The sequence below is a fragment of the Pezoporus flaviventris genome, unplaced genomic scaffold (genome assembly GCF_033815535.1).
Source record: "Pezoporus flaviventris isolate CSIRO_AGI_PZ_B2104156 unplaced genomic scaffold, CSIRO_AGI_Pfla_v1 ptg000063l, whole genome shotgun sequence".
Taxonomy (NCBI): Eukaryota; Metazoa; Chordata; class Aves; order Psittaciformes; family Psittacidae; genus Pezoporus; species Pezoporus flaviventris.
Window position 1 is genome coordinate 10,496,312 of NW_026892611.1, and position 24,461 is coordinate 10,520,772.

The following is a 24,461-nucleotide window of genomic DNA, read 5'->3' on the forward strand; positions in this document are numbered from 1 at the left end:
ACGGGAGGGTCGGTACGCGCCGGGATTGGACATGAATCTTTTCCGAAGATCATGTACATGGCTTGTTTATTGGTTTGCTTTCTCGGTGCGGTGTAACGCGGTTTGCAGTAACACACAGGCTGGCTTGAGGCTGGGAGGTGCAGACTGGCAGCAGTGCTGAAATCAAGCACGGGATTCAAGAAATAACACGTAAAATGCCTCCAGAATGCAGCAGGATGGAACTGCAGGCACTGGCAGTTACCCAAAGTTACAGATGTGTATGGCACATCTGATAAGGAAAAGTAGCAGCCCCAGGATAATGAAGTGATTAAAAAAAATGGCCTTGTCTCTGTGAAAGGAGAGCCAAAAAGCGAGAAAACAGCTACTGCAAGATGCTGGGGGGGGGGGGGGGGGGGGGGAATGTCAAAACATCCCAAAATTGCATCCAAAACTTTGCTGTCCTTGGTGGAAGCAAAAGGAATACTTTTGTCACCTCAGCAGGCTTTGCCATCAGGCCCATAGCAGGACAGTAGTGGAAGTCGGCTAGGCTTTTGAACAGGCTTCACGTTGCCAAAAGCATGGGGTGCTTCCTTACGATGCTACAACCTAATCTGATAATTTTGTTTGAGCTACAGCTATTTGTTTCTGTCCTGCCTTACAACGCGAAAGAAAGGAAATACAGATTTTACTGGCTCCCTCCAGGTGTAGAGCAACAGTAAACCCATGGATTTCCTCTCGATTGCCATCCAGTTCTGACATCCAGGATAAAGTGCTCACCGGCTGCTTTTCCCCACACAGGGTGGCGGCTGTAGCGTAGCCTTCTCCTCACTAGAGGGTCTCATAAAATGGCAGAACTGATCAGAAATCTTGTCAGAACCTTTTTCCTTCCTGTGTTCTCCACTGTTACTGAAGTCATACTTCTCGTTTTTAGGCCTAAATGCAAAGTGAATAAGAATGTCAATAGTCACAGTTCAGCTTGGTCAATGTGGGAATCAGATTGGTCATGAGGTGTTTAACACTATCTGTAGTGACGTCCGCGACACACATGGGTTGTGTTCCAAGAAGGAGAACGAATCCTACTGTGATGCTTGCAAAGAACGTTTTTTCTGCGAGGAGCAATTTGAAGGTACAGCATTTAAGTGCTTGTTTCCCACACAGGGTCTGTTTTCCAGCCTAATAGCCTAAAGAATACAGAAATAATAGAAGTCTTTAACCTTCAGCTGAAGAATGAGTTTTATCCATCTTCAGTCTCGAAGAATTGTCACAACCCTCTGCCTTCAAAACATTGGTAACAACCATGGAAGCACAATTTGTGCAGTAAATGCCCAATACCACAGAGCAACTGTGGCAGTAACGCAGCATAAATGCATACATAATCTTTCCTTCCAAATCTGCACTTTCACTGTAGATGGATTGCACCACAGAGTAGGACCCAGGGTATCTGAATTTGGTGTTACCAAACACATTAAGTGGATTCTTTTCTTAAAGATATATGGTCTCTAGAGCTCAGATTTGTCTTTGGAATAATAGATGGTTAACCAGACTTTGCCAGGTCCTTCTTTCTGTACTTGCCTCTACTCTCCCATTAATAGTTTGTCTTATGTGGAAGGAATACAATCTGGGCTGTGGTTCAACTTCATCCATCTTACGGAAACATGTTCCAATATTGGCACATTATTCTTAGTTCTGTTTTTCTTCCTGTCCAGTACCTGTTGCCCGGGCTGTGCTTATTGATATGGAACCTAAAGTAATCAGCCAAACCGTATCAATGGCTGCCAGGTCTGGCTGCTGGAAATATGATGATGGATCACACTTCTGTCAGAAGCAAGGATCTGGGAACAACTGGGCAAATGGGTATGAACAATGGTTTCTAGCTTCACTGGGGACTGTAGAGGCTATTGAGGGGTCTAGACCCTCTGGGAGTGGTAGTATTACAGCTGTGTGAGGTACAGAGTGTAACATTAACTTGATTTATTTTTAAGTTAAAGCAGCAATATATAGAACAGTGAAATTTCTAAACTGTCTTTTGCAAGATGAAACTGGTGTAACATTTTAGAATCGATTTAGATTAAATCAAATTAGATTTAAGAATAGGAAACAATCAGGACAGTTTATAAACTGCTGTTTGCAAAATATCACTTGAGGACTGTTTACTGCAGATAGAATGGATGACAATGTGAGGTCATATAAATAATAATAAGAAAAGTATGCTTTATGAATAGCTTCACCTTTCTGCTTTTATTTTGATATAAACTGCCACGTCTTGCTGTCTTGTCTGTTATTCAACAGTTATTCTGTTCACGGGCCTAGACACAAAGAAGTGATAATGGATCTGGTGCAAAAAGAAGCAGAGAAATGTGATCGACTCGGTGGATTTTTCACAATCATGAGCATGGCTGGTGGTACAGGGTCTGGCTTGGGAGCATTTGTGACCCAGTGTTTAAGAGATGCTTTTCCAAGCTCATTTCTACTAAACCATGTTATCTGGCCCTACAGCACTGGTGAGGTGAATGTCGTATTTCCCAGAGACACTCTACAAGTTGATAGTCACTGTTTACTTCTAAACATACAATTTCTGTAACTGAAACTAGAAAAGAGGTACATTTTACTTTTAAAAAATGCAACATAACAGAAAGCAACACAGCTAATGTATTGTTTGCTAATATTTGGTACATGTTGTTTCACACCCCCAAAAAAGAAAATTCTCGAGAAGTGCTCAAGTATGATGCAGTTTCATGAGAAGCTCTATGAGAGAAGTAGAAATCTGCTGTTATGGTAGTATCTCAGCATTATAATCAGTTCCCAGAAAGATTTTATTGGCATGTTTGTGTGAAGTGAGATTGATAACATGATTTTTACAGGTCTTGCTCTCCTTCCGTGAAAAAACTCTGTTTGTTTGTTTCCAGGTTATTGTTCAAAACTACAACTCTGTTTTGACTCTGTCACATCTGTACAAGTCAGCAGATGCTCTTCTTGTTCATGAGAATGATGTTGTCCACAAGATCTGTGCTCAGCTGATGAACATTAAACAGATCTCCTTCAGGGATATAAATCAAGTCATTGCACATCAACTGGGGAGTGTTTTCCAGCCCACTTACACAGCAGAAGGTGGCTTGCACTACAGCAGAAACCCATTAGGTATCTAAATACAATATAGCTGACTAGTGCAAACTCACACACCTTTCTGTAATCATTTCATATTGTAAATTTAAGTTCTTCAGGCTCCTTACTCAAGTGTTCAGATACATCCCAAGTTTTAAGATAGGAAAAGTGTAGCAAAAGACTGAATCAGAACTTCAGTCCCAGTTTTGTAGCAGAGTCAGAAACAGATCCCTCAGCTTCTGGTTTCATTCTTTACAAAAAGAACCCTGGTTTCTCCTTTTTCAAGACACTCTTGTACCTATTTTACATTTCAGAGGCAATTTGCACAGGACAGTAATTTTGGACTGAGTTTTAAGTTTCACATTAGGTTAGAAGTTTGTATAAACTGAAACCGAATGAAAGGTTTGTGTTTGGCTCAAGCAGAAGACAGGCTAGCATACAACTTTGTAGCAACAAGCTGACATTTGTATCTTTAAGGGATTAGAACAAGTTAGCCATATTGCCAAGAGTTTTGCTTGTAAAATCATAGAATCATAGAACAGTTAGGGTTGGAAAGGACCTTAAGATCATCCAGTTCCAACCCCCTGACATGGGCAGGGACAGCTCCCACTAAACCATGCCACCCAAGGCTCTGTCCAACCTGGCCTTGAACACTGCCAGGGATGGAGCACTCACAGCTTCCCTGGGCATTAAATTAAAAATTAAACTCTGAGATCTGTCTTTCTCTAGCAGTGCATTGTGGTGAGACTGAGCCAGACTACAAAGTGAGACAAGTCTAAATTGCAAAATAAGAGCAACTAACCTTTATAGAACTCAGTAGTACGTAGCAAGTTTGTATTACTTTGTCCAATATCTGTCCATATATTTGTCAAATTAAAATGTTATATATCCCACTTTGTTTCTTACCTTAACTTGCTAGATCTTTGTAAGATTCCCCACTCTCCTATTTTAGCCTATGCAATATTTTTGTCAAACATGAGCAGCTGTTAATTTCTTCCTTCAGGAGACTTAATGGAGACGTTAGTTCCACATCCTGAATTCAAGATGTTGGGTCTTCGTAACATACCTCAGATGCCTGAAAACTCCCTTGCTTATAGCACATTCAGTTGGCCTGGACTCATCAAACATTTAAGGCAGATGCTCATTGCTAATGCTAAAATGGAGGAAGGTAAAAGACATTCACTCACCTTCAGTATCCATCACTCGTTAAGCATTTGTTTTTACAGAGCTTATTGTTTTGTGGAACTTGTGATTAACTTTAGTCATTTCAAAAATGAGTTGCTGCCCTCAGACAGCAGGAATTTGCCTCTACATAGCCAGCTGCTCCATTAACTATTCAGGCAGCTGCCACAGCATCTCCTGGCTTGCTCCTGGTTTTGCTCCCAGACATCTCAGTTAATTATAGGTATTGAAAGTACGCAAAACAAACCAACAGTTTTTGGCTGGGCACTTAATTTCCATGATTCGTTTGGAACATTCCCTGGATAGTTATTTCTGCTGTGCTTTTTCTTTGTACACCTACTAATAAAAATCCCGCTAAGCTCTCCTATATCATTTACATGGGGAATTCAGGATAGCTTCCAGTTATGCAAAGAATGGGCTGGCAGATTGCTAATTATAGAAACAAGTATGCATTTTCTCTGGTAAGACTAGTGACTACCAGGCAGATACTGCAGGATTAACACTGGTTTTCTCTGAGAATTGTGTAATTGCTGCTTAACTGACAAACTAATATGATTTCAGCTTGGGCACAGTGTAAGTTACCATCTGACTCTTCAGCTAATCTGAATCCACATTTCATGAACCATTACCTTTCTTTTATATCTCATAGGTATTGATTGGCAAGTACAACCTCCACGTCTGGGCTCCTCCGTCCCCTCAAGCCATTCCACAAAAAAGCCTCTGCATTTCAATACTTCCATTGCCAACCTGGTTATCCTGAGAGGAAAAGATGTGCACAGTGTAGACTTAGGTAAGAAGGAAAAACACAGCACCATCGTGATTCTTGTTTCACATCTCACTGTTTTCTTTGCAACCATATCTGTTCAAAGTGAAAAAATCAAAACCCAAGGCCACATATTTGACTCCTAAGGTCAATATTCCTTCTAGAAACATTTTAATGTCCAAGGCCACGTTGTATAATTGCTAAGGGCTGTTGTATTTTGTATTTACAACTCACTTGGATGTTTCCTGAAGCACTTTGGGGAAGCAAGAAGAGGCTGAAGTCCATATTATATGATAGCATTCTTGGCTGTATTGTCTGGAAATATTTAGCAGCTTTTGGAATGATGAGCATAACTTGCAGATGAAGTTCCAATACAAGACTATGCTTCTAGGCATACGATAGTTACATTCTCTACAGGCTGACCACTCTGCAGATTTTTTTTCAAGGCCTGAACTGATCTTGCAAGCAACAGTTAGGTCACACAGGACTGCAGAGATCAAGATGTAAGAGCTTGTAGCTTTACATTTATCAAAAGGTCTGTCTTATTTCTGGTACAGGAAGTTTCCGAGATCCCTCATTATATACATCATGGCTAAAACCCGAGGATGCTTTTCATTCATGGAAAACACTAAGAGCATTTAACAAGTATGAAAAGTCGGCTTCTTTGGTCAGCAATAGCCAGTTCCTGCTGAAACCTCTTGACAACGTTGTAGGAAAAGCTTGGAATATGTTTGCTTCCAAGTAAGTGAAAATAATTATGCTGATAACTCACTAACAACTGCCAATATCTTCAGTGATAGCAAAATCATTGTTATGTACAGCTCCCTCAGTGGAGTAAAGTAGTGGTGAAGAAGCATGAAGATTGTTTCCAAACTTCAGTAGAAATGTCTTTATGCTTGAAACATGGTAGGGTGAGGAACACAGAACAGCGCTTATGTTCTGTGGCTAAGACAGACCAGATATTCCAGTGCCGTCAGTTTGACTATTTATTTCCTCAGTACTACAACTTCCCAGATTTAGTGCATTCCAATGTGACCATTCTAAATATAACGCACAGAAGTTCTTTTACTGATCATATAGTTTCTAAATTGCGTACAGACATGCTGCACAGTCCAGGGGAAAAAGTTCTTGGCTCAATTCAGAAGCATTTAGGGGATTTGTGTTTATTAAGGCTCCCACACTATTAGGTTGATTTTACGTTAGAACCAAGAAATCTGGGAAAGAATTGCCTCTTTACGTTGATCATCATGCAGCCAAATTACTGCGTAACGGGAGATACCTGCTAAATGTGAGTTTATAGCACAGAAATTCTGCAATTAAAAACCACTAGCTGTGCTCTCAATTCCACCCTGTTACAAAACCACGAGTGATAAGAAGCAAGCTGTCCTGCGCACACAAGTTTAAGCTTTGCATCTCAAATCTGTGTTACTTTTCTCCCTTAATAATCACTTCTCCTTCCATTTCCCAGTTAGCCCAATTTTGTTAGCTGTCATTTTGTTTCCTTAAGCAATATATAAAGTTATAAAACCTATAAGAAATGAGTCATAACTTACTGGTAAGTTTGAATTACAAAATGACACAGCAGAAACCAACCAGACTAGTTATTGTGTGGAAGCCAATCTTCGTTTCAAGTTTTTACAATAACTGTACAATGATCTCATGTGTCAGATTCTTCACTGATTTCTAACGTCTTACCTGTTTTCCTACTGTGACTTCAACACCCAGAGCCTATATTCACCAGTACACTAAATTCGGAATTGAAGAGGAAGATTTCCTGGACAGCTTCACAGCTCTGGAACAAGTTATCTCCAGTTACAGCAGCCTTTGATTATATTTTTTAATAGCCTGAACTAGAGCTTTCCTGAAAGAACCCAGTGCTGGAAAGCCTTCCATCAGCTTCCTGAAGTATATGAATTACTGGACTGTAACTATTTTTCAGTCTTGTAAGAAGTGTGTGCATGCTACAAAAGTAAGAACTGAATATATTAATATGGGAAGGTATTATTCATATTTGATATATTTAATAAATAGCTATTTTTCAAGACATTTGCTGTGTACTGTGGCTGAGTCTTTGAACATCATTTGTGGCACTTGGGTGTTTTTCATAAAGAATGTTTATACAGAAGGCTTTTTCTCCAGGCTAAACTCTCAGCATGTAAACTATCATGAACTAATATGCCATAAAAATTAAATGTGGGATTGACTGCAGGAGTGAGATGTTCCTGATCCTCCAATTTCAATTTTTCATGATTACACTTTGCCCTAAGAACGCTTCAATATTGATAAAAATGCACACGATCAGAATTATTAATCCAAACTCCGTATCATTCAAGATAGATACAACAGTGTCTCACCAGTTCCTATAAAGCAAAGCAGGACTTAAATTCTACTTTAAGGACCTTGACTTTGACAAAATAGTGGAAGTTTGGAACCATCTTTAAAAATAAGGTATGAAAGGTTCTTCATTTTCCTGTCATCCTCATCTTATATTAGAGATTATTATAGACATTAATGAATTATATGCTTTTCTGGCCATTTTACTGTGCCATATTTTCTTTTCCCTATAGTATATCAGAGGTTTTGGCTACTTGTTACAGGCAAAGCACAGGTTTAAGCAGAACTACAATTCCTGTAAACAATTCTTCCTGTAAAGTTAGAAGTAGGAAGGTTTTTAATTCTTTATTTATTTGAACATATCTGGCAGGAGAACTCCGGTAGATTTAAGAGGCTCTAATAGTATACAATAGATTATATCATTTCATAAGTTAAGAATGGGCTTTTTTGCACAGATTTTACCACGACCACAAGGTGGAGCCCCAGTGAAGCTGCTGCCTGCAAACACTGCGCTGCACCAGCCTGACGGGAGGAACAGACAGCAATAGCTTGTGGGGTCATAGACTGGGTGCCTATAAACTAAAAGAGTGCAGTGGAATTGAGGATTGTGTTGTAACACTGAGCTTTTTTCTGCCTCTGTTAGTTCTCAGTTAATGGTAGGGAGAACTTTTGGAATTCTTGCCATTCCTCCTCCCATGTCACACTGTTCTCCCTGTTAATAGAAATAATCTTACTCACTATTAAATACGTAAAAATGAAAGTGAAAAAATCAGTCTCAAGGACTTTTCCTTTGACAAGTGGACAAATCTCATAGTTTCCCTTGGCGTTTCAGTGTGGTTTCATGCCAGAGCTCTCAGCTTTTAAAAAGAGGAGCACACGCATTGTATGATGCTAAATACACTGGACATTTGCAACATGGCAAACAATGCCCATGTAGAAATCTTGCCCTGTTAGAGATCCTGATTTAGTTTTTAAATCTGCAAATAATTAACAGTGGTAGATGCAGAAGTGACCTTGTAATTCTGCTAGGCTGCAGTTGGAGCACAGCAGACACTCTCTATTACTTTTGCCTGTATTTTATTTCCTTTCCTGGTTTCATTTACCTCTTCACTTTGTTCAGGCCAGGTACAGCAGCACTAAAATACCCCCTGGAACACCTGTTCTCAAAGCAGCTCTGGCACGACACCTGGAACAGCAAACAGCCTTCTTGACAAGATTCAAGTACAACTGAAACTGAACAAAATAAGTAAGTGCTGAGGCTAAGTTCTCAATTGCTCAAATACACCCACAGTAACAGCCCATCACTGGCATGGTTGTGTCAACGTGAGCCTCAGTGGATTCTGACAGATTTCACAGTACCTTATAGACAAGCTAATAGAGGGAAATTAGAATAATCTGTGGGATGGTTGGGAAGAAAACAAAAGGGAAAGCAAAGAGGAAAAAGCAAATAGGGTAAATGTATCTAATAAATATAAAGCCACTTGACATTTATGGCAAAACATTTTGACTATTCTTCATGCAGACCGCAGTACATAATCCAACAACTTGACCTGTTTTGCCTTCTGTTTTCAGTCAGCTCTGCTGGTTTAGGAGCTCCCTCACAAAAGGGGAAGACATAATAATCATAGTTCATATCCTGCCATACTTCAAGCCCTATGCTGCAATGCAAAATTAGAGTTGTTTGGAAGTTCAAAACTATGTATAACTTTAGTTATATTATTTATGATGTTTTGGGTTTGTTTTTTTTCCACTACATCACTGTCCAGCAGTGCAGAGCTCGGGGACTGTGCTGATCCAAAGGCCTTTTCTAGTGTAGTGTTTCTGTCAGTTTTAACCATTGTCTCTAAGCTGGATATTTTCACAGAAGAAATGGGAGAAAAGATTGTACAAGAAGTTAAGATAAACAGCACAGGCGATTCAAGTCTGCAGGGTACAAAGGGTCAGGAAAGGAGACAGTATGGTGAGGTTCTCCCTCCTCCCTCCTTTAAAAGGCACAGGATGTTTAGCAACATAGAAATACTTTTCCCTAGTGTTTTTAACAGATACCAGACTGAAAACTTCTTCTGGTATCAGAGATGAGAGTAGGCAACTCCATGTCTGAAAAAAAACGACTAAGGCCCAGGAATGCACACTCTTCCTCATTGTTCCACAGGACAGGCAAAAGAGAGATTTAAAAAGCTAAGGACAGACAAGTCATCTCAGAAACAAGGAAGACAGTAATGGGTCATCTTACTGCTATATCAATAAGTAACTTTATTGCAGAAATAACCTCAAGTTACCTCTATGTACTTCTAATTCTGAGCATGAAGCAGATACAGCAGGTGCCCACTGCACCTATGAATGACATCCTCATTTATTCATTCTTTATAAGTACATTTATTATTTATGACTTATGGCACTTTCAGTTAATGGAGCTGGATATTTGGGATCTTTTGCTTGTTTAAGTTTGATGGCAGAATTTGGACCACATCAGGAAACACGGCACACAGCTGAGATGTATAACCCCAGAGCAAAAATTACCATTTCCTTACTTAACCTATAGTTCTAACATATGAAAGCACAGACGAGGATTCTGCAGCTCAAGGACAGAGCTAGGCCAACAGGTTCATTCCTGCTGAACAAGGATATTTCTGTAAGAACTTGTTCACAGTTAGGATTCAGTACTCCTACTTCCATGGGAAAACAAAGTTTTTCAGAGCAGCACTAGGGGATCACAACCAACAGCCAAATTTTGACAACACAGATTCCTCAAAACTACAAAACTAAAAAAACCCAAGGAATTGAAAACAAAAGTGTAGCTGTTGTATGAACTGTTCAATCCTTCCCATTGCTCTGGAGAAGAGATTGGCAGGAATTATTTCTGGCATCTCTAGGCTTCTTCCTGTTAGTGTTTTTCACTACTGGCCTCAGTTCTGAAATTCTCACACCCTTTCCCAAACTAAGCCTTCATTTTTTGATCTATGGCTGGATTCCTCTGTTTTTTTCCCCAGGATGTGGAGAAGGTCACAGTGACAGGAAGTGAATAGCTGTTCTCAAATTCTCATTATCTACAATTATATTAGAAAGTGGAGGAGTAATTTTCAATTCTATTGGTAAAAATTACTCATGTAAAGAGTGAGAGCCTCGAAAAGGGCCTTCATCACATTAGAAATCAAAATTAATGAGGCAGATCAAAGGTCAGCACAAGCCAGTGGCTAACCAGGGCAGGAACAACAGAATCAGTGGCCTTGACCTAGCTAGTTTTGGGCAAACTACCCACAGGATGTCCATAAACCAAGGAACAATGCATCAAATCTCACTATTGTTTTTTGTAATGGACAGGTGCAGCTCACTTGGAAGTTGATTCAAGGACTCTAACTATAGCAGACATCTTTAATGAGTAGGATAACTTTTATTTGGCCGCAAAAAAAACCCTAAAAGCAAACCCAAAAATTAACCTGTTACAAATACTTTAAACATAAGTGTTAGGCAAGTGACAGGGCACTAAGGCAGTGATAGATACAACTGATTTGGACTTAAGCATATATTGCTGCTTATAAGGTTAGACTGACTACCAGTACAGAAAGGGTAGAGTCTTAATGTAAATATGTAAGGGGTTTTCAAGAGGATTACCTGCAGAGATTTACCAAACTGAAAGAGCTCAGGATTGAGGGGGAAAAAAAAAACATCTGTGTTTTCCACAACCACCAGGATTTTATCAAGAAGAAACAAGTTATATTCAAATTACCAGCTGATATACTACTGGGAAGCATCAAGGTGCAAAAGGATATGGAATAATTAATTCCTTCTACGTTTGTTAATGAATTTCATATAGATAAATATGCAATCTGGGCCAAACATACAAAGGAAATACTCCCAGAAATCAAAGCATACTTTAGAGGAGCTTGCATTTTGCTGGACACCACTTTAAAAACTGCACACAAGTCACCAGGAATGTGATTCATGGATCTGAAATGGTACCAAAAAACTTCCAGAAGGAATTGAGCTGCTGCCTTTCCTCTGCTGCTTTCAAGGGCAGCCCAACCACAGCTTTACCAAGGCAGCAAATTCCAGCATAGCTTCCTCCTCAAGCCTCCTGCCTCTAGCTTCCTACCCCACCTCTGCCCATGCTCCAGAAGCACAGCCTGGACACTCAAGACAGCTTTTAGCTCCCCTGGATGCAGCTGGTAATCCTGAATTTTAACTACAGAGCCTTTCCGGTCCTTTCAGTCAAACCCGAAGTTCACAATGGTCCCTTCTGATTTCACATTGTATGAATCCTCTCCCTCTAGACAGCCACTTCCCCTCTACCCGGGTGGGGTAATGAGTCACCTACCTCTGTGAATCAGCAGGACCTGCTTAACCCTTTTCCAGAAGCACAAACAGCTGCAAATAGGCTGGTGGTTCAAACAAATGTTACTGCCAGCCATAGGGAACACACTGGGAAAGGTGAAGATAGCCTGAAGTAAGAGATCAGAGAAGCTGCTTCTGCTCATTACGAAATTTAAAGGCAGTTTTTAGAGGTACAAATCTGTTACAAGATCATGGAAGAAGTCTAAACCTTACCCTATGGTTCATACAAACCAGACAGATTCTAAACAGTGACTCCTAAGAGTCTGGTGGTGTAAGACAAAGGTATAGGCTTCTGTGCTTACCTGTTGGTTGCAGAAACCTTCTTGTCTGTTACTCTAAAAAAGCAAAATCTTTAAAATGTGCAGTGTTATACCATAAAATAGAGAAATAAATAAAATCTCTGGGCCAAGACTGCTGTTTTTAAAAAGCAGTAAGTAGAGAAACTAAAGTAAGCCACTGGTTAATACAGAAACACAGACTAAACACTGCTTGAGCTTCAGTGAGCTAGTTTCACCAGTTTCATGACAAAGAAAATACCCTCTGATATGGTATATTTGCATTTAAATCGGTGTGTTCTGCAAAAGTGATTATTGTACATACTTGGTTACATGCACAATGTAATGTTTATTCAAAGGCTCACAAAAACACACTTCAGTTGCCTGAGAATGGTGTAATTGTGGTCAGATGGCATGATTTAATTTGAAATTTTGCCCAGCAGTCTCCAATATGTAAGAGATGATTTACAGGAGCATGTAAGCAGAACACCACTGAAGCAGCCAAATGGAAAGCAGCCTTATCCCACACACTGAAGGTGTAATAAAAAACTGACACTGTGCTCGGCTGGCAAGGGTGGCTGTAGCTGTGCATTGTAATATCCTCACGAAGTAATGGTGAGAGCTGGGCAGTAGTTCAGAGCTACTGCTCTCCAGATGGCCCAGAACAATACTGAGTTCAAGAACACATTTTTCCATGTCCGAATGCTCGCTGCTGTCAGGCATTTCTGCCACTTGCAAAGAAAACACTGGGAAATTTCCTCCCCACCCCACTTTGGGCAACTTCAGCCTCTGTTACTACCTGATTCCAAGTCATGTGGTCAGTAAGTGTATTTAATATGTAGTTCTTTGACAGCATAAGCTAGCAATTTCTCCTCCCTAGGGCAAATTTTGGTGACGAAACCTAATGCAAAAAAAAACCCCAAACAGTTAAAACCATAAATTGGGCAACGGATGAACAAAAATCCAGTTAGATACTTTTCTCCCAAAAAACTCCGGTTCCCTCCCTCCCAGATTTTTACATTATTTTCCTCCGTATTTAGCCAAGCTTTGCCACAAAACTAGTATTTCCACAGTGAAGTAAGGTCTTTTCCAACCCTAACTCTTCTGTGATTCTGTATTAAAAAATAGATACAACCTAATGCGTGCTCTGAAAGGGGAGCTTATTCTTCAATGACATGACAAAGGAAACCTGAACTTGCTTTAGTACACAGGGTCCTGTTCAAACTGAACAAAACTCCAGTCAACAGGCCTGAACTTGTCCAAAAATCACTGCTCCAAGGTCAGACAGGGCTACAGGAGGACTGAGAGGAAAAATATGAGAGCCAGCTAGGGCCCTCAGGATCAGCTCTGCCAAACACTTACACACTTTCTTATTCACTTAGTAAGAATGATCCTCTCTCAGCCCCAGCTGAAATCTATTGCCAAAGGATAGCACAGGAGATTTCCACACTTCCCTTAACACCAGGCTCCTCCCTGGCAGCCCTAACAGCTCCAGTTCATGCACAAATGCTGCGGCGTGATTTGCCAGTGGTGGTTGTGCACACGCAGAAGTGTTTAAGCAGGTTTATACAGAAGTTAAGGGAAGCAACAGAATTAAAATCACCAATTGCATTAGCACAGCTGTAGTCAAAATACTGCTTTGAATTTTTTCTTTTGGCATCTGTAACTTTGAACATCACTAAACCCTGCCCTCGGGCATCTTAAAAGTGTCTCTCTTCATTGCAGCTCCCCACCTATTATCTTATGCAACACACATGACTGCATGTGACTGTACGTCACAACAGGTCAGCTGCACTGAGACGAGACATAAAAGTCGAGGAATCAGAGAAATTAAATTGGCTATGAAAATATAAAAGCTATCCTAGCTCTTAAGAAAACAGCTGCAACAAACAAGGCACTGAGAGAAGCATTGTTTCTGAACAGGAGATTTTGTGAACATGGTTATGTTTGTACAATGTTATAAACGTGCATTTTCTCTTTATGCATGTCCCATTTCTTTCAGGGAATGAAAAGAAATCCTGAGCACATAAACCAGCTGTTTTCAGCCTTTTCAACAAATGGAAAGAGCCTCAAGAAAGACAGAGTCCCTTAACACTCGTGCGTGTAAGTGTAAGCCTCACACAAAGTATGTCTGTGTTTGCATTTCAGTTAGTATTTACATGGTTTAGTTAGCAGCAGGTCCCATGAGAGAATTGCCACTTCCTTTCTTGACAACATGGAAGGAAAGCAGAGGTGCCATGAGGCCAGACAGAACAAGCTTTGGGAAACACATCTCATGTCTTAAAAACTGTCGTATACTTTGTGAAATGGTTTGAGGCAAGAGTTCAACCTCCCCAGGACACGGGGCAGGGGTGGTGCCTGTGCTCGAGCAGGTCAGAGCTCTGGCTGATGCCTTCATCCAGATCGATGCCACCTTCCAGTGAAAAGGCTTTGGGCCTTAGAAACGTCCTGCAGACCAGCTGGTACCCAAGAAAGGTAACAGGTGAGTACCTGAGATTGATGTCATCGATCGTAACCGGTCACAACCTTGTGTAAAAGCAGGCTAATGAACAAACACTTCAGCGTGGTGCATAGAATTTGCCCAGCTCCGAGTTATCTTTGAGGTACAGTATTTCATATAGGGAAAAGCAGCAAAATGACACATTAGTGAGGCCACAAGGAAACAGAGTTCCAACCACCTCACCAAGAGACAGAGTCAGACCCGTGTGGCCTGCTCTGTCATATGAGCATTATAAAAACCCATCCAAACAACAAACCCAAACCCCAAACTGGTGGGCTCTGCACTAAATCACGGGTACTGACCACACAGCCCTTCCCTTGCAGGACACCCCAGCCCCTCTGCGAGCCCACCAGAGAAAACCCAACTTGTTACAAGGATGGCAAAGCCATTTCAGAAGCCATCAGCAAAGGGTGTGGCTTGCAGGGCAGTTATGGGAGCAGGGAACAACCCAGGGACCCCTATCTCTTGCCCTTCATCAGGAAATAGCAGCTAGTTTCCTTATTACCAGCTAGCTGCCTGGGCAGCTCATTTAAGCTTCTTGGGAAACCAGAACAATTAAACTGGGAGTGACTCCCTGGAAACCCGGAAGATGCAGCACACTTGCTTACCCATATCTGAACAGCTCCTCAAATGAGGTTTAAAGAAGGATGATTTAATGACTTAACCTTTGATTTAATGCCAATGTAGTCAATGCTCTTTGAATCATTCCACGAGCGAATAGTAACAACACCCCCTTGAGCACTAAAGGGCAGTGTTAAAGGCAAACTAAACCAAAGCTTGCCCCCCTATGCAGGTTCACCTTTGTTTATCCACCAGCAGTGAGGTGGTTGTATAACTTCCCCGCTCAGCAGCCTCCTCACCTTAACTTCAGCACACAGCAGTCAGCTCTTTTGGAATACCATTTTGCATAACTCCTGACACATGCCAAGAACCCAATTGCAGATCTTTGGGCTCTTCCTGTTTGCTTGTACCTGGGAGGCGATGCAGCTGGAGGGCTTTTGGGCATTGGATGAGAGCTGCTACATCTGACCTCCCTTCCTAACAGACCCAGGTTGTTCTGGCCTCTCCCATTCTGAAACACTGTTTTGCTGCTTGTTAATGAAAGCTGAGCAGTTCATCAGTAAAGCCAGTGAAATGGATAAGAAATAAACACTACCATTTCATGCCCTTGATTAGACATGTGAATTAAGGGAGTCACAGCAAGCTCAAAGACTTTTTCAGTATAATCCTTTCAGAAATGAGTTTGCAAAAGCATACGCCAATATTTACCCTCATACGTTAGCAGGGTGTTCACAGGGGAGGCGATCGCTTCACTCCATGTTCTGAAGGTTACAGCAAATCCTCCCTCCACTACACCCTCACCTGGACCCCCCATGCAAGGGGACAGCCCAGCAGGAAGCCCTCCTGCTTCCCCCCTGCATGCTGCAATCTGCAGAAGGCTGAGCCAGGTACTTGCTGGTTTTATTTCTTCCTTTCCAAAAAATAAAAATGACAGAAAAAAACCCTAGAATTTAAACCCTAGAATTTAAATCTAAGAAGAGCAATTTCAATTCTCTTCCATGTAATTGCATTGCACCTTGAAACTGCTGATTATGAAGTATTTATGGGTTGCCCAGGGAGGCTGTGAATGCTCCATCCCTGGTGGTGGTCAAGGCCAGGTTGGACGAGGCCTTGGGTGAGATGGTTTAGTGTGAGGTGTCCCTGCCCATGGCAGGGGGGTTGGAACTTGATGATCTTAAGGTCCTTTCCAACTCTGACTATTCTATGATTCTATTTTTTAACCATGTGCTTCAAGGAAAATAGAATTCCTGTCACCTCCAAGGAGCACACCCAATCACCACTTATTTTTACACCTGCAATCAAGCAATTTTGTTCACTATATTTGTGCTTGATTATCAGGGAAACATGCACAGTATTTATGCTTGCAGTTAGCACTGCCTGCAGTGAGAGGGAGGCTGATCCTGACAAATAACGAAGCCCGAAAGCACAGGAGGGAAGGACTTCTGGAACAACATTAAGCCATCATCAAGTATTAATGACAAGTATCTTTTAGCACGAACAGGCAGCTGGGTGAGTTCAGAGGGAGCTGCTTTAAGAAGAAACACGGGATGACACCGCGGCAGAGGTAAGACACTACAAGCAGTGACAGGGAGCAGGAGGTTTTGATCGAGCCGAGGGAAGCCTGTAACTGGATGATGTGCCCTGACGTGGCCTGTGGCAGTGCCATAGCTCAGCCTGGCCCAGAGCAGCGTGACCTTTCTAACTAGGCTTACATCAGCACCGTTCATGCCCAACGGTGCAGAGGGACGCAGCCGCATGCTTACGTCTCACGCAGCCTTCAGAGCGCGCTGTTGGTGAGGCACAATTCACAGGTCAGAGAATTAGGGCAAGCTGCTGCCCTCCTGCCCTCAGCCTAGGGGTGCTTCTCTGAATTAGGCTGGCAGCACAGCCAGCTTTCTGCTTTGCTCCCTATTTACAGGGTACCTGTGAAGGCAGAGGTTTAGCCATGTGCCACAGAACAGTCTAAAATAAATCTGTCACCTCAAAGTCATCTTTGAGGTTTAACCAAACATTAGTTGTTACCAGGACTGTTACTTCTGTGTGATTTTTAGTCATTCCAAGGGAAAAAAAAGCACAATAATCAGTGTCTAAACATAATCAGCTAAAACCAGTGATGACCAGTACTGAGATTATTCCCATGCAGCACAGCTCACTTTGGGTTTTAATCTAATACACTTTGAAGTAGATGATTGACTTTGTCCTATGTGTAACTGAAAATATGCACAACAAAAGCAAACTTTGGATTGAGGGAGCAAAACACGTTTGCAAATGAAAACTTAAAGGCTCTGGGACTTTCTCTAAAGCTACAAAATGCAGCTGCAAATGTAGATTCACACTCACTGTTGAATGCTTGGGACAACAAATTTCCCAGTGTAACTGCCGAGCTCAAGCTACAGGAATCAAAACAATCCAACTGAAATAAACACCAGGAAAGAGTTAATTGTTTATTTAAGCAAACATGAAACTGTCCATTTGCAAATCTCATTAGGTTTGCATAACTTTCATTTCTATTGGCTTTTTTATCTTTTACCAAGTCGTCTTATCTCCCAGCATCCAAACAGGTAGAAGTGAGTAGAATGACCAGCCCCTTCTTTGAATAGTGTTAGAAAGCTTCGAAATAATAGCATGGCTTACTGGGATGGACACATACAAGAGGAGTTGCAGAACAATATATATATATATTTTGCAGTGTATGTATGTAAACATATGTTGAAATAAAAGTGGGAGAAAGCTTTCAATTTGTCAGGTGATTTTTCAATAGGCAAGGAAGCAGAGTTATAAGGAGATATTATAAGACACAGTTTATTGACTCGAGCTCTAGGAAGAGTTTGTTTTAACTGTTGTTACAGTCTCCTCATTTCAATCTGACAGCACACAGGGACCTCAGCATGGCAAAAATAACATTCACTGTCATGAAAGGCTTTAAGACTCTACCAGGACTGCGTGAAGTAAATACCAGTGTCCCTAAGGTGAACGGCAGATTGGAGGGTAAAAAGCACCAGAACTGGAGGAAGGAGCAAACACACAGCTTTCACTGCACCAAGTATCCTGATGAAAAATGAAACAAGCAGCTGTGAACTGCTGAATGAGCCCCGAAAGTGCAAAACTGAAGCTCCAGTACATGGGAAAAAGTGAAGTATTGAATGAAGCTGCGAGTTTTTGGGATGTGCCTTGTGCTAGAACCAGCTCTGTGCGGCGCTCTTGTCAAAGACTGCAGTTAGGCCAAAAAATGACAACGCTGCTAGGGCCATGATTTAAGAAATTCTGTTCATCTTTCAAAAAAGAACAGGAACAAACGAGCAACCGTTGTGCTTTTAACTGCTGTGTGCGGCCTCGCAGCACTTGCTCCGAGCTTCGGATACTTAGGTTTCCTCTAAGTTTCCCCAGCAGCTCTGTTGCAAGGTGTCCATGTTAAAGCCTCCCCATTAATTCAGTCACATTGTTTGGAGTTAAATATGAAGCATACAGGAAAAACTTTACAAACCTCACACGCAACTGAGATGGAAACTGTAAGAGATGTGTCTTAGGCAGACGGCTGCGCTGCGTGACTGCTGAACTCCTTCCCACCTCAACTGAAACACATGTAGATGCTGTTGATGTTCAATGAAAACAGCTGGAGATGGATGAGCAAACGGTCAGATGAAAGATACCAAAATGTCAGACAGCCTACCGACTGTTGTTGCCATGAGATCCAACAGTCAACATCAGTCTGATAAGCTATCCGACAGGATGGTACGGCCATGGAGATGTCACGATGGTTGGCAACACAAGAGGACATTCAGGTGGGATTGAACAAAATACGTATTTCTCACTCCTTGCTCAAGACCTGCCCTAACGTGCTGTGGGGCTAAACCCAACCTGAGCAGGAGCAAGCTCTCACCTACTCTATGCTCATCTGCCACCTTTTGATAACATTAATTGAAAGTAAAATTAATTCTTGTTACTTACCCCTAGGATAAAAATAAAAAACAACAGTTCAAAAAGTATTAAAGTAATGAGATGAGTACAGCGGCACTGGGATGGATGTCTACTTACTAAGGAGGGAAAGATCCATTTTAATATTAGTTATGTCCATGTACGTTAGAACTGGAACACACACTGATTCCGAACAATGATTTCAGGATATCTGGCTCCAGAAGCCTCAGGTTAAGGCTCTCTGCGCCATTACCGGGTTTGACATCTGTTTCCAGTTGGAATCTTTACTTTTCCTCCCTCTCTTCTCCTTCATTACCCACGGTGCTGTGATTGGTGGCAAACATCTGAGAAGAACTTAGGGTACCAAGTCCTGCTATTTAACGTGTGCTTTAACCAGCGAGCCGTGCTTCAAGCAAGTGAAAGCCTTTCTACGTCCTTCTGCTAAGTGAGAAGTTCTTAGGAAAAAGGAAAAAACCAAAAAAGAACGAAGGGCTTCAGCACCGTTTGTGCAGGCAGGGCGAGGAGAGCATGCAGTGCGTGGGATTAAGGCTCAATAAAGAAACCGAGCATACAGAAGTGGAGAGGGAAAGAAACAGCTTCAAAAGACTGACACAAGAAATTCTGGAATGCTCCAAGGTGACTTTATAAAGTTTTATCTTAACTTCGTTCTAAATATACAGAATAAAAAACGTCAGCTTCAGCATTTTGACATCAATCATCTCCGCTAACATCATGAAGGTAAGAGGGGGGCTTTTTCCAACCAAGAGCACGTGCAATGCAGCGGGACACGGGGGGGGTTCAGCTGAAACAGCCTTACCACGAGGGACATGCAACGGTTTGTATCCAACCTGTATTCATTTATATACATTTTGATGGTCTTGAAAGTTACGGAAAAAGCAAACCAGCCACCCTTCAAAATCAAAAGTTACCCTTAGGTCAGCCTGAAGTTAAATCAGGGAACGGAGGGTATTAAATCATCAGGTCTGGAGATAATCTGGATGGACATTAGTGTTAAGCACCATTTAACATCACATTGTCCACCCCGTGTAATACAGCTCAGACTCGTAAAGTGTTTGTATCTTACCTTAGCATTTATAAGTTTGTCAATGAAACGTTTGCTCTAATATCCAAATTGCTTTCAAAATTAAATAAAAACTCGTTATAGTTGAAAATGGATGTTAAAAAGTTTCCCCCATTTTGAATAATGCTGATTTTTAAACACAGGGAAAGATGTGTCACTTTTCATGTCTGCTAAAACCCATTCTGGGTTTTTCTTTCCAAGCTCATTTGGTTTTTTCTTCAGAGGACATCTTCTGTTGCAGTCGCTTGGCATAGCTTTGGGCCATGGAGTTGATTATAGACAAGATAAAATAACAAACCATGACAATCACCAATTTTTCAAACATCCACGATAGCCAGTTTTCCCCCTGAAGAGACAAAACAGAAGGAGGAAAATGAAGATTAGTGGAAAAGCTCAATGGAGAAGTCTCCATTTTCTGGGCAAAGGGAAAACCCTGACCCCAACCAATGTTTTATTATGTAATTTATCAAATTAAACCCAGGACCCGAGTGCAAGCTGACAGGATTCCTGCAGGTCCCTCTATAGAGCTGACTTTAGTCCCCTGAAAGACAATGCAGGCCGGCTTGCCAAAGACACTGCAGGGCAGATGACGAACCCTTGATCATTACTAGTGTCCTCATGAAGTGATTTATTATTCCTAGTATTGTTTTGTCTTTGCTAACAATTCATAGAGCTCAGAATTAGCAACTCCTGACCGTCATTCCCTGTCGTGGCCCTTGCAATGAAAACAATCACGTCATTGGTTAATACTGGGTTTTTCCTAAACTGCATATGCTGTGTTCTCTTCCAGTCAGGGTCCGATTCTTCAGGTGTCCCTGGAAGTTACCGCTGTGACTCCACAGTCCCACTCCCAGCGTCTCCCATGGCTGCCCTTGTACTGGTTGTTGTCAAAGGAGGGCAGCAACGTACTACATACAAATCACTTCAACACGCCGAACAGCAATCTGCATATTCAGTTATTCTGGCCTGACCCTCCCTAATTTAACCTCTTCTGTGGTAAGAAATGGGCAAAGAAACATTTATGAGAGCTACAGGGATGAGATGTGAAATGTGAATTAATGGATTTTATCTCAAAATGCCTCAGTATCCTGAGGATTTTCAAGTCAGAGGTGCTCCGATCCCGCAAAAAATTCCGGGGATGTTTTCCAACATAACTTTTTTTATTAATTTGGTGGTTTGGGTTTCTTTGGTTTTCTTTTTTTCCATACTTCCCCCCCCCCCCCCCCCGCCTGTATGAAAGGGCACTTCTGCCCCTTTGTCCTGGCTATAAACACCTGATTTTTCTTCCCCTTTCGGACACTAAAGGTGTGGGGATTTGGTTTCTCTTATTGGGTATCCAGCCACAGATCCCACTGGCTTCTGCAGTACTGAGGCTGAAGTTTGTTGCAACTTTTTGCTGCTTAAACTCATCTTTCCAAACAGGCAGCTGAGATAAGGCAGAAATGCGCCTGGTCTTGCTTTACTGTTTTCTTTTTGCCTTTAAGTCCAGTTGCACGCAACTGCAGCAAGAGCTTTAATTCCCAGGTTGCTTCTACAATGAGATTTTAAGCTATTCCCTGGGCCATCGCCAGGCTTTGAAAACAAGGATCAAGAGTTCCATCAGTAAACCTGACAAGTCAAAAGCCAGCCAGAGAAGGGAAAACATGACATAGGGAGGGAAGGAGGCACGGAGGTTCTTACCTGGGGCACGCCAGTGTCAGATCTGTGGTGAAGTTTTATCCTCTGAGCTTCCAAATATTCTTGAAATGGCTTCTGAAGAGAAGGACCTACACTTGGAATAGCACTGATGCAGAGTTCATCCCAGAGAACAGGACAAAATAGGGAGAAAAAAACAAAAACAGAAAACCAAAACCATTGGGTTTTTTTTCTTTTGTTTTTTTTTTTTTTCTTTCTTTTTCTAAAACTTACCACTGACCCAACCAGAACAAAGCTCGGTCTGAGCTAGAGCTCAGAGGGGCACTGCTATGGGAGAAAAGAGATAACCACGCAGTGAAGCGCGCTGCATCTTTTTGATGCATCTGAAAGGGGAGCATTTCCCCAGGTCCTCAAAAAGGGCTTAAAAAGAAAAAGCCTTCAGAGCAAAGCAGTGACAAGGCACTGCTGGTTACACAGAACACTGCTGCGAGCGAGAGCATTTCCTTATAGCCAGGGAGAGGCCAGCTGAGGCTGTGCACTGCTGCGGTGCTGAGAATCAAATGAATGACTTCTGAGAAGTCCCACATTTATCACCAGCAGTTCCTGTAAGAACTGGTTTGAACCGATTAATAAGGAAATGACTTGTGCTTGTGTCATCCCCCAGTTAAAAAAGAAACTGCTCGCCCTATGACTTGCCCCTATCTTCTCCGAGGAGACGGCCCCTTTCTCAAACTAAGTCCTTATTAGGACAATCTGTGCGTCATCCTTACCCAAAAAGAATGCATTAGCAAATTCTGCAGGCACCTCCCACAAGTCAGTGATTAACAAAGGAACAAAGAAGGAACTATGAACCCTGTTCTGAATCATGCCACGGTTTATGGCAGATGACTTGCACAAAAGCTACAATACGTTACTGAACACCTTGTCCTTACATTAACGTTAGAAAGATCACAGATACAGGTTTGGAACCAGGAGCCCTCTGCTGCCTCTGTTGCGGGAAGGTGCTCCCACCGGGCAGCCTTGCAGCAGCCTCCAACCTCCATCCTGCAAACACCAGAGCCTGCCCAGGCTCCACCGACCCCAACCTCTGTGCCCTGCCTGAAATCTACACACGGGGCTCTTTAGCAAGTCCAAGGAGCCTTAATAATTGTCAGGACACTTTAAAGAGCCCCAAGCAGAAGAAAGGGGCACAAGCAACACCACGAGCTGAGCTGGTGTGGTGAGAACTGTTAAAATGGACAGTTTAGTTATAAGGAAATCGAGATGGTCCTCCCCATTCAAACAAAAGCAGAAGGCTCTCTTAATTTCTGCATTTCAACCCTTCCGTTTTGAATCTCTACACAAGTACTTCAGGGAGGATTGAGTGAAACACTTCAAACACCAAGATGCACACAGTTTTACACACTCATCTCCTCTGGCAGTGACTGCAGGAGGGCTCAGCAGTCTCCTCAGCCTCCTGACACAATCTTCCCTTTTCCAGGCTAAAGCCCAGTTAAAACCCCACAGCTCCCCACTCTTAAGAACGTACGAAAAGGCGCAGACTGAAGCAACACCGTGACTCGCCCTCCTCCACTACCTCTATTTCCTTCGCTAGCCAGAGGCAAAGAATTTCTGTGAACATATTTACAAGGAGAACGATTTACAATCGCTTCCCTCATGATTCACCATCACGATGGTACAAATGGGCGAGGAAATTCCGCGCCTGCACTGGTGAAAACGCAGGGGGAAAAAACCCCACCGAAACCTGAGCAGAGACCAAAGCCCATCCAGTGCCTGCTTTACACAAGAGTACATCAACGTTGACAAAGGATTCCCGGTTTGTCAGCACCATCCCTTGGGAAGCCGAGTGTTCCGGGTGAAACCTCTCCCAGTGACTCGCTCATCGCTCGGAGTCACAGTTTTAAGGGTTACACTTTGAGGCTTCTTTTCTTTTCCAGATGCCACTGGGATGCCCAGAAAAGCGACTGAAAAGGAACAGTTTACTTTTAGCCTTCTGCAGGGTTATAAAATGAGGACTATTTAAATGATGAGAGATGAATGACTAACAGAATGCTTGGTTGCTCAAATGATTTCTGAGAGCCGAAGCACATCAGTGCCCAGTTCACATTCAGCAGCCGAACAAAGCCATGAAACCCAAGCTCTGACAGCGTGAGGAGATCCTGGGCACCAACACCCAATTTCACCATTTTTTCACTAAAAATATTCAGTTTTTTTTTCCTTTTCCCCTTTTGTGAGCATAACTGAGAATCAAGCACACAGCAGGCATCTGAATAAAGCTGTTTTGAAGACCTGAAAGACCCTGACTGCAAAGACCCTGGCTTCTCAAACTGCACAGCCACAGAGACTTTAATGCTGAAAAAAAGGGGCATAAATGTAACTAAGGAGTCAAATGAAGCAGACCAACGTCTGGGAAATAACGAATCCACAGCATGAGGAATGCAATTCCTGAAATCCCATCTCAGTGGGACAGTGTCGGCCACTTGTACTCTTTTGACAAGAGTCAATAATTTAATCAATCAGCTAAGGTATGTGTCACCTCATATCCAGAGCGCAGACATAATCTTACATCTTAAAAAACATAATCTCACATCCAATCTTAGACTTAGAGCTAAGCCTTAAAAATCAGTTTTCATTTTATTTAATTACAAACCAGGCAGTGCTTTTTCCCCTGCAGACCTAGTGAAGTTCAACCCAATAACCCTGTTCTTACCGAAGGAGGAGGGGGAAGACTTGCGTGCACATCTTCAGGGGTTACACTCAAGCCAGATACAAGTACATAGGCAGAAGGGACAGATTTGCATC

General features: G+C 42.1%; 2 protein-coding genes across 2 annotated transcripts in view; one reads left to right on the plus strand and one right to left on the minus strand.

The window, feature by feature from the left end:
- The first annotated feature begins 861 nt into the window (after window positions 1–861).
- Window positions 862–7,072, plus strand: TUBD1 (tubulin delta 1). The gene is made up of 8 exons (XM_061470558.1): window positions 862–1,105; window positions 1,686–1,833; window positions 2,269–2,485; window positions 2,886–3,117; window positions 4,085–4,249; window positions 4,913–5,053; window positions 5,584–5,767; window positions 6,752–7,072. The coding sequence occupies exons 1-8, from the start codon at window positions 934–936 to the stop codon at window positions 6,852–6,854; spliced, it is 1,362 nt and encodes a 453-aa protein (XP_061326542.1). The 5' UTR covers window positions 862–933; the 3' UTR covers window positions 6,855–7,072.
- A 12,490-nt stretch (window positions 7,073–19,562) lies between these two features.
- The window catches only part of VMP1 (vacuole membrane protein 1), a 64,754-nt gene continuing 59,855 nt past the window's right edge, over window positions 19,563–24,461 (minus strand). The window contains exons 12-13 of the mRNA XM_061470559.1: window positions 21,705–21,807; window positions 19,563–20,370 (exon numbers count right to left, since the gene is read on the minus strand). Coding sequence (XP_061326543.1) covers window positions 20,227–20,370; window positions 21,705–21,807 — 247 coding nt within the window. The 3' untranslated portion in view covers window positions 19,563–20,226. The remainder of the gene's footprint in view (window positions 20,371–21,704; window positions 21,808–24,461) is intronic.